Source organism: Saccopteryx leptura, chromosome 2 (genome assembly GCF_036850995.1).
Source record: "Saccopteryx leptura isolate mSacLep1 chromosome 2, mSacLep1_pri_phased_curated, whole genome shotgun sequence".
Taxonomy (NCBI): Eukaryota; Metazoa; Chordata; class Mammalia; order Chiroptera; family Emballonuridae; genus Saccopteryx; species Saccopteryx leptura.
This window is the reverse complement of record NC_089504.1, coordinates 345,538,849-345,549,205: the sequence shown is the minus strand read 5'-3', so window position 1 is coordinate 345,549,205 and position 10,357 is coordinate 345,538,849. Positions and strand designations below refer to the sequence as shown.

The window sequence follows — 10,357 nt, the reverse complement described above, 5'->3', positions numbered from 1 at the left end:
TGATGTTGTTAATAAAAATCTAGGTTTTGAAGTTGAAAGAGGAAACCATTCTGAGCAGGGATGTTTCCTAAGACAATGACTCCGCTACACAGATACCTTAGAGAACTTGTACACCCACGTGCAGTCACCCCTGGTAACCATGCACTTTACTGATGCCTCTCTGGTTGAGAGTCTTTTCATACTTGTTTGTGAGCATGGTGCTCCCAGCCCATCCCAGAGAGGGAAATACTCATTTTGTTTAAATCGTGGACAGGAGAACCAGACTCCTTGTAGTAAAGGAGTGGACTTGACTCACTTGTCTTCTTTTTTCCTTGCCGTAAGTATGAAAATCACAAAGACCTTTACACGACTGCCTTATTGCAAGGACCTGGACGAATGTCATTTGCCATCATTCTGTGGCTGTGGCTGTGGGTGTCCAGGACCAAACACAAGAATACGGATTGTTCTGGCTGACCTGTGGTGGCGCAGTGGATAAAGCGTCGACCTGGAAATGCTGAGGTCGCCGGTTCAAAACCCTGGGCTTGCCTGGTCAAGGCACATATGGGAGTTGATGCTTCCAGCTCCTTCCCCCCTTCTCTCTCTCTGTCTCTTCTCTCTCTCTGTCTCTCCCTCTCCTCTCTAAAAAAAAAAAAAAAAAAAAAAAAAAAGAATATGGATTGTTCTGGTTACTCAGCCCATTATTTCTGGGTGTGTCTGTTCCCATCGGGCAAACAGCTATGCCCATAAGACTCCAAGGTCTGATACTCTGATACCCAGGATCCCCACAGCCATCAATGGCTGAAGTAGAGATTAGCTTGCTCTTCGCCCAATTCTTCTGTGTTTTGTTTTGTTTTGTTTTGTTTTCATAGCAGTAAAATACTTTTAAAAAAAAACCAGCTAGGCATTAAAACAAAACAAAGAACAGAGAGAATCTATTTAAACCCTATGCCAACATACTCAGGATTAGTGGCCCTTAAGACTTTTTCATATTTGCTCTGTGTTTAAAAATCAAGTAAATGTTTAAAAAGAAGCATTAAAGATAAGACAGAACTTCTTTGACTTTTGTACCCATTTACATTCCAGTCTCTATCTCTTCTTCCCAGAGACAAACACCATCATGAATTTATATATATATTCTCCTAGCATTTTATGTCTTTATAAGTGTACATACAAGTCCCAGCTTTTTCAAAGATATAGGATTAAAGATTAACTAGGATTTTTCAATCAACTTATTTCACTGGATATGCCATTCATGCGAGTTTGAAAAAACTCCTTGGTTCAACCAAGAGGTTCGCTTTTTCACCAAGTCTTCATTTGTCATTGGTCCCAACTTAACTAGAGAAGGAGGAAAAAAAAAAGATTATTTTAGACACACCCTGGCTCTCTTGGTTAAATCCCCAAACTTTCTAGAAGGTATATCTTACTTCGTCACCTGTGATCAGCTTTCTTTGCAGCAAGAGATGCCCAGCCTCTGTAGAGACAAGAGCAGCATCAAGGATGAGACCAGAGCTTTCCGGTCTCGGCCGGGTCTCTGGGCAGCACCGTGCCGTGGGCATGACAGGCGGTGCTCCGTGTCTACGTTTCAGTGCCTCCAAGGAGAACTGAAAAAGATTCAAACTTTGTGCAGTCAAACCTCATAAGTTCCTTACTTAATTTCTGTTTTCTATTGGGCTTCATTCAGAAGTTGTACTTTAGCTCATGTGCTTGTCCCCAAAATTCTTTCACAATGAAGTTTGTGACTAATCCTGTGAGTGTCGTGGTTGTTAATGTAGGAATGACACACTGCCCTCAAAGAACATTATTGCTAAGTTTAAGAGAGGGGGACTTACTCCCTTATCATTATAAAAAGACAAGGACATGCCTACATGTTTCTTGTTCTCATAGTCACTCAAGTGTGGATCCTCCTAATGAGCAAAAGCCTTTTTTGCTGTGTGACATTATTCCAGCCACCTCTCTGTGCTCTATTTCTTCATCTGCTTTAAATGGGTTATTTATTTCAGGCAGGCAGGTGGGTTAATTATTTGTTGAGCACCTAATTGTCTGCCTCCTAATTGTCTGCCATAAAAGGCACCATAAGGATCAGTTAAGAAATGTGAAAATTCTTCAAAGTCATTTAAACTATAAGGGGAATCTAGCAGGAACAATGGATTGGATAGAGCCCAGGGCCGGGCTCTGAGCAGGCTGCATGGTGGTCTCAAGGCTGCCCCTGCAGTTGTGAGAGTTGTGCGGGGACAAGAGCGCCCAGCATGGGATGCATGGAAGCTGAAGACCAGCTCATGAGCCGCTGGTCAAACCAGACACCTGTGGGTGTGTCCATCCTGAAAGGAAACCTTTCTCTAACTCACCAAAGACACTCAAGCTGAGGACAGGACATCTGCCCATGACTCAGGCAGACACTGAAAGGGCAGGAGGGAATTAGGGGGTGGAGGGAGACACAGAGAGCAGGACAGGGGCATTCTGTGAATCCGGGGCTTCACCGGGGTGACCGTAGGTGCTTGCTCTCTCCTGACAGCCCAGAACAACCTTGGGAGACGGGACTGTTGGAATCCACTCGGTGCTTCAGACAGACACACCATTTCACACAGTGTAGCCATCTGGGGTGAATTTACCTGTCAGAAAAAATGCACGTGTATAAAACTAATGCTTGTCTCTCATTGTGCAAAGGATCTTTGTGACGAAAACAAAACTATCTCACTTTGAACTCTTTAATCATACATGTGGTGTTCCAAAGAATTTCCACCCACACCTTATGTCAGGTTGAGATGACATGTCCCAATTTATACAGAGAGTGAGGGGTTATGGGGGAACAGGCTCACCAACCCTCTGGGTTTCACGATATTTCTTTTTATACCCCTATTGGAAAAATTTGGAGTGCACACCTATAATATGTTTACTTATTCTTATGCATTTTACAATATGTATATATATGGCATCTGTAAAACATTATGCATATTATAAAAGATATACTATACATGACTAATAAAAATTTTAAAGGAATAAACAACCTGTTATTATTTATTATATTAATTTTTATTGTGAAATAGACATAAACATTGATGCTCCCAAAGTATAATATAACTCAGTGATATGAAAGGTAATATTAACAATTCCATTTTGGTGAGAGAATGTGATTGAAAATGAATCTTTTTAACATTTTGGTTTAATGATTTGTAATACATTGACCTGAAGGTCTGGATCTGTGTACAATATATTTCTGCATATGTTAATATGAACTTTTCAGGCACAAAAATAGTTCTTGCTTGATTGTGATAGCTATTGGGAGAAAGGGGACTCTCGAGTATGTGGAGATTGAGTCGGAGGAAGGGAATTCTTGGCTGAGTATATTTTTCCCAGTTCTTCCCAGGTTATACAATACTTCATGGTACCAAGAAGCACGGCCTTTCTCTCCAGATGCACTTCCTCCCGTTGTTGATCTGTTTCAGTGACTGTCTCACATATTCCCTCTGAAGAGCGTGACAGAAAACGTTTGCAGATGCTCCCCTGAATTTGCTGTTCCTTCCCACCACCTCTCTCCTGAACATGAAATCTACATCAGTGGGTGACGTCTAGTGCAGACTTTTCCTTTAAGGAAGTCACAGACCACACGTTGGGGGTGAATGACCCCTTCATCTGATGGAAGAACACTGGTTACTTGTTATTTATATAAGGCACCCTCTTATGGAATTGATGAACAGAAAGGACAATGATCAGTTTTCTGCCAGGATAAGATTTTATTAGGAGGCTAACAAGGGACCTTTTATTGCATCTCCAAAGACCAAAAGAGTGACAAGGAAGATTTCTCCCAATTATGTTTAGTGGTATAGTGCGCCGATCAGCAATATCATCTTTAATGTAACTATTTTAAAATCACATCTAGGTGAGTGTCTGTTAAAGCATAACACGGTATGCACAATGTCACTGTGATAATAGGCACTACTTGACCCTGTTCCAGAGTTCTCTGTGAGACTCAGAAGATAGAGACAGCCAGTAGGCTCTGATGTCCCAGAGTAAAGAGCCAAATCAGAAATTCAGCAGAAGACTAGCAGTGAACCCTGGAAGCTGGTGATGTTAGAAGTGAAGTGTCTTCCTTTCTCCAAAGTGGTCACTGTTGGAGATGTTTGGATGAAGTGGAGTTGATGTGACTTTGGAGCCCTTCTCCTCTTCCTGGCACTGGGCCCCTAGCACACAAAGGTGTTGCAGGGCCCACACCGAACACGTGGGGCACAAGGATTGGAGATACAGGGTCCAATGGGCTTGTCACATGCATTGGTTGTGGCACATGGGTTGCAGGGGAGCCTGAAGACAAAAGCATTGGGGCAGGTTAGGGTAAAATGAGCTGAAGAAATGGGAAGATACTAAACATACTTTGTTTATATCTTTCTTCCTTCGCAGCCAACCAGAAGCTTGAAGTTATAAACTCATTTGCATTGAGAAGACTTTCATCCCCACCACAACCTCACGCGCTCTCCAGGAAAGGAACTAACTTCATACTCACTTGCAGTCCTCGCTCTCCAGCAGGCCCCGGTACGTGTTGATCTCACACTCCAGCCGTGCCCGCACGTCCAGCAGCACCTGGTACTCCTGGTTCTGCCGCTCCAGGTCGCTCCTGATCTCCGCCAGCTGGGACTCCACGTTGGTGACCATGCACTGCACCTGGGACAGCTGGGAGCTGTAGCGGGCCTCGGTCTCCGTCAGCGTGTTCTCCAGTGAGTCTCTCTGTGGGAAGACGGGGGTGTCACACAGCTGCTCCTTGACCAGGTGCCTCCACAGGCTTCCTTCCACAGAACTCACAAGCTTCAAGAGTCAAGGAGACTGGGACCCCAAGGACATCCCTGTGACTCTGATTCCCCGACCTGACCCTTGTCACCGGGAGGTCTGAGCGACACCCACCAGGTTGTGCTGGGCCTGCAGCTCGATCTCCAGGGCGTTGACCGTGCGTCTCAGCTCGATGATCTCCGCCTGGCAGGTCTGCAGCTGCTCTGCGCTGGACACCACCTGCTTGTTCAGCTCCTGGGTCTGAAACACCAAAGGTGACACACAGGATCAGGCCCTGCCCTAAGGGCCGTAATGGGCCTTGGGTTCTGAGTGGCCATGCGCCGAGATGCCCACCTGGTTGGTATACCATTCCTCCACGTCCCTGCGGTTGGTCTCCACCATGGCCTCATACTGACACCTGGTCTCGTTGAGCACGCGGTTCAGGTCCACGGTGGGGGCAGCGTCCACCTCCACGTTGAGGCGGTCTCCAATCTGGCAGCGCAGGGTGTTGACTTCCTGATGGAAGATTTAAAATATTTTAACAATATTTATTAACTTTTAAAGCAGTGGTTCTCAACCTTTCTAATGCCGTGACCCCGCAATACAGTTCCTCATGTTGCGGTGACCCCAGACCAAAAAATAATTTTGGTGGCTACTTCATAACTGTAATTTTGCTACAGTTATGATTCAGAATGTAAATACCTGATATGCATTATGTATTTTCCGATGGCTTAGGCGACCCCGCCGGGGTCACGACCCACAGGTTGAGAACCGCTGTTTTAAAGATTTACAAATTGAAGGTATCACAAAGGATCCTGGTCCTCTCCTCTAAGAATGCAATTCAACACTTGAAAGGTTTCAACAGCCCAGTTCCCTCCGTTCCTCTCCTTCACTGGGTTCTATATTCATGACTAAATGTATTCACTTTACAAAGTGCTTTCAGGTCCATGGTCTCTTTCCCCCATGTATTCAGTGTACCACTCCTCATCTGGAGAGGAGATGTCGTGGACCACGATTTGCAATGTGGACCCCAAATATCAAGTTCGGTATTTTTGCTGGTGTACCATAGAGCCTCTTACGTTAGATTCTTAACCATGAGTGGTAACAAGGATAGAGTTTGGCTAAAGAGAAATTAAAAAATGCTTACTTCAATCTCTGCCATTCTGGCATAGAATGAACTTAACTGGTGATTTGCTGATTCCACCAGTGTAGGTTTTGCTGAAGGGAATAAGTATCTGTTCATGTCACTGCTCACCTCTGCACAGAGCCAACATTGTGTGGAGCTAGGGCAAGGTGGATGTCAGGTTTGACTTGGGTTTCATCCCTACCACTTACCATGTGGCTTCTAGAAGCTTCTAAAAGCCCCAATTTCTTCATCTATAAAATGAGAACTACCTCTGGAGTTCTCAACCACTTAGTGCAATGGCGCACAACACACACTTGATTAATACGAAACCTCATCATTTGCATTCTCTGGGAATTTAAAGCTTGCATGAAATATCAGTCTTCTTTATTCGTGCAGCCAAGCAGTGGTGGTGAACGTTTTTTTCAGTGTTTCCCTCGGGCGATTCTGATTAGCAGGAAAAGCTCCGAGTGACAAGGAAGAGAGGGGTTTTGTTCCCAGCTCAGCCGTCATGGCTGAGAGGAGAGGCTCGTCTGTCGTCTCCAGTGTGAAATGGGAAATTTGGATGGAAGAGCTCTGCAACCCCTCCTGCTCTGACCTGGGGCAGAGGCTGCCTGGTCGCCATCCTCATCTGCTATCAGTGATTTTTCGATTACTCATTCTTGACCAATCCGTTTTTGTTTGGAGAACACGTTCCCCGGCTAGCTGAGCCTCTCCCGCACCTGTGAGGTTGGAAGCTGGCCTTCGCCAGGCCCGTCTTGCTGCCCCTGGGGGGACGTTACCTGCTCATGGTTCTGCTTGAGGCAGAGCAGCTCCTCCTTCAGGGACTCCACCTGGGCCTCCAGGTCGGACTTGCACAGGGTCAGCTCGTCCAGGATCCTGCGCAGGCTGTTGATGTCCGACTCCACCAGCTGCCGCAAGCCCAGCTCGGTCTCGTACCTGTGGTGCGCACAGGGGCGTCAGAGGCAGGCCTGGCCTTGACTCTGGTTTGGTTTGTCGGACAACTGGGAGTCGAGGCTTGAGTTTTTTACATCTGTCGTCTCTTTCATTTAGATTTTTAATACTGAGCAGTGCCTCCTGGAGAAAAATCCACTGCTAATAATTTTTAATAAATTAAGAGCCAGTGGACTTCAGGGGATAAAAGCCCATAAAAACGGCGAGATTGCCAAAATTAAGACACGTCCCAGAGCCTCCTGATTGGACGTGGGCCGAGTGGAGCATCAGGGCAGCAGGCTGCTGTGTGAGGAGCGGAGGGAGAGCCTGAATGTGGGGGAGAGACCTCGGAGCTCCGGCCAGCCAGGAGGTGGCGGAGAAAGCATCCAAGGAGAAGCTTTGTCGCTGTTCGCCAGTGCTGAAGACGGGCTAAGGGGATGGAGAGGCAGAGAGAGGGCGACACCCACCCATGTGCCACTCACTTGGTCCTGAAGTCGTCCGAGGCCAGCTTGGCGTTGTCAATCTGCACCACCAGCCGGGCGTTCTCAGACTTGGCACACAGGATCTACAAGGCCCAGAACATTCTGCTGTGAGCTTGGTTACATTTAGCCAGCAGCAGTCCCTACTAATTCATTTATCTGGAAGGAGCAGAATAAAAAAAAAATCACAGTGGATCTTATATAAGATTATTAAACACTATCCATGTGATCAATAAATATTTGAGTCATTAAATTTGAAAAGAAGAAAACCAAAATACGGGGGGTCCTCGGGTTACGACAGTCTCGACATACGATGTTTTGAGTTTACAATGCTCACTCCCAGAAAAACTTTAAAAAGTTGAGACGTGAGTGTTTTGGCTTACGCTGTTAGCATCCTACTTACAGACCACGTGGGCAAATAGTTTGGTTGTGCGTGGCAGAAGAATACGCAGTAACACGGTGTGTGAGGGAGTTGGCGTCCCCCAGTACGCTTACCTAAGCCATTTTTGTAGCTTAGTTGTTTTTTACGTTCTAGATTATGATCTTACAACTGTGTTAGGATAGGCAAGTGACTTAGGCTAGGATGTATTTTGACTTACACCAAAATTCAGGTTATATCACTACCGGAGGAACGGAACTATGTCGTAACCTGAGGACCCCCCCTGTAGGCAAGAAGAGTCTCAGTAGATAAATGATCTTTTTCTTTCCTAAAAAGCAATACTAAGAAACTGGTAGTAAGTAGCATTTATCTTTTAAAACTTCCTTTATGTCTGGCGTGGTTCTCAGAGCTGAAGATACAAAAATGAGTAAGCACTAGATCCTGCCTTCAAGAATCTTCCAGTCCAGTGGGGACGATCAACACAGAACCAGCAGATGGGGTGGTGGGGGAGGGGAGAGGGGGCCGGGTCAGGGAAGCAGCCGTGCCCTCCCGACCACCCAGGATGGCTTGGCACTATGTCCTGGTCAGTAGTTTTCACTGTCTCTGGTTTTAGCCCACCATTTTATGCCTTTGCTGGAAAGTACACGCCGGGAGAAGCCAGGGGCGTCTAGGAAAGGACAGGGAAGTCCAGGCAGTTCGGTACCCGCAGCAATAAGAGGGCGGAGCAGTCAAAGATCCCGATGAGAGAGAGAGAAAAAAAATGGTCCAGTCTCTACAGAAGGTTCTGCTTCCTCAGCTCCCTTCTTGGGCTCAGTGGTTTCTCTCACCCCAGGGTAATAATTCCAGAGCTTGGCAAAAGCACAGCAGCCTTCAGAGGCAGCTTTTAATTACAGCTTATTTATGCAAAGTGCTGCTACCTCCACGTAGACTAACACTATGCAAATATTCAGACCTAACAGTCCCCGGCCTAGAATAACATGGGCCCTCCAGAAGAGAAAATGGAAAAGCCAGGCTTGAACCCCCTGTTGATTGCATCAATCACCCTAAGAGCTCCTCTGGTTTCTGAATCATATCCCAGACTCCCTCCCTGAGACTTCCTGCCCAGGCAGTGGGGAGCTCACCCCTCACCTTCTGCTGGAGCTCCTCGATGGTCCGGAAGTAGGACTGGTAGCTGGGGCACAGCAGGGGCTCCTGCTGCTGGCAGCGCTCCTGGATGAGGCACTCCAGCTCCGCGTTCTCCCGCTCCAGCTGCCGCACCTTCTCCAGGTAGCTGGCCAGGCGGTCGTTCAGGATCTGCATGGTCTCCTTCTCGCTGCCATTGAAGGAGCCCTCGCAGAACCAGCCGCAGTTGCCCACGTTGGCGGGGATGTTGCAGGCCCCGGGCAGGGGGATGTTGTGGCAGCTGGGGGCCACGCAGGGCCGCGAGGGGCAGCCGGAGCGGCAGCTGAGGTTGGGCAGGCAGCAGTTGTAAGGCATGGTGCTGGGAGGGAACGAGGCACCCGGCTGAAGACAGAGTCCCGGTTCTCCAGGGAGCTGTGGGTCTCCTACTTCTGGGAACATTTATACCCCTGCCACAGAGGGTGTGGACATGGATGGCAGCCCTTTAATTCTTGCTTACTTTGCTAATGTCCAAAACCCTTCCCCTCAACTTGTTACATTTCCTCAGAAGAGTCCCTCACCTCGTAAAAGTCTTTGCTCGGGCTTCTCCCAAACCCAGGACTCCTGTTCCGCGCTGTGCGTCAGTGGGGTAGGAGCTTCCCAGTGGCTTCAAAGAGGTGGCCTCATGAACGCCCTGGCCTTTATTAGTGGGTGTGGTGGGCCAGGGACACGATTGCTCCTTTGCTTCCTGGCTTCACAGCCCTGGCTTCTTGACAAGCCTCTGGCTCTTCTCGCTGAGATAGAAAATCTTAGTTCCTGCCTGTGTATATTTTTCTAGGTCAAATTTCCAAACGCCAGATTCCAAATTTCATGGTTCTCAGAAAGAGGACTAGATCGCTCTGGAACTGTTAAAACAGCCTGGTTCACAGTGGCCCTGTTTCCTGATACTGTGGGTACCATTTCTATCCGTGATGATGTCCATCAACCAAGTAACAGATCCTCACTCAGACCCACAGTTTTACAGGGCACTGTGAGAAATGGTGGCCAAGACCAGGGCCGTGGTCCGGAGGAGCTGGCATTTTTTCAGCACCTGCACGGGCCTAAGGTACTGCTAGACACTTTTCAGAAGCATGACCTCATTCACTCCTCACCATGACCCTTCAAGATCAAATGATATTGTTCCCATTATACAGATAGGCAAACCGAAGTATAGAGAATAGAAGTTAATATGTTGTGAAGCCAGGATGCCAGCATGAGTCTCTGTTCTTTCCATCATACTACACTGCTTAAATAAATGAACTACCTCCACCTCCAACTTTTTCCTTACTGAACCTCAATAAGCCAAGAAGTTCAGCATTAGAGGAACGGGGAGAAGCTCAGTGAGGATGGTGCGAGCCAGGGAGAGACAGATGAGGGTGGAGGAGAAGCAGGTTCTCTCCATCCTCCCCTGCTGTGTAGGTATAACTGACCTGCCTCCTTCCCTAACTTCTGACACATCCTCTCATCCTCCTCTCCAAGCTCTCGTCTCACCTTGAGCATGCAACTGTCATTTCTTGTGTGCCTACCTCCCTCACTAGCAGAGTTTCCTAAAGGCATGAAGGGCCATGTACA

At 47.3% G+C, this 10,357-nt stretch overlaps 1 protein-coding gene across 1 annotated transcript; it reads right to left on the bottom strand.

The window, feature by feature from the left end:
* Window positions 1-3,702: 3,702 nt before the first annotated feature.
* Window positions 3,703-9,163, bottom strand: LOC136392162 (keratin, type I cuticular Ha3-I). Its single transcript, XM_066364213.1, has 7 exons — window positions 8,777-9,163; window positions 7,273-7,355; window positions 6,640-6,796; window positions 5,089-5,250; window positions 4,870-4,995; window positions 4,475-4,695; window positions 3,703-4,275 (listed from the first exon to the last, which is right to left on the bottom strand). The coding sequence occupies exons 1-7, from the start codon at window positions 9,122-9,124 to the stop codon at window positions 4,158-4,160; spliced, it is 1,215 nt and encodes a 404-aa protein (XP_066220310.1). The 5' UTR covers window positions 9,125-9,163; the 3' UTR covers window positions 3,703-4,157.
* Window positions 9,164-10,357: the final 1,194 nt, after the last annotated feature.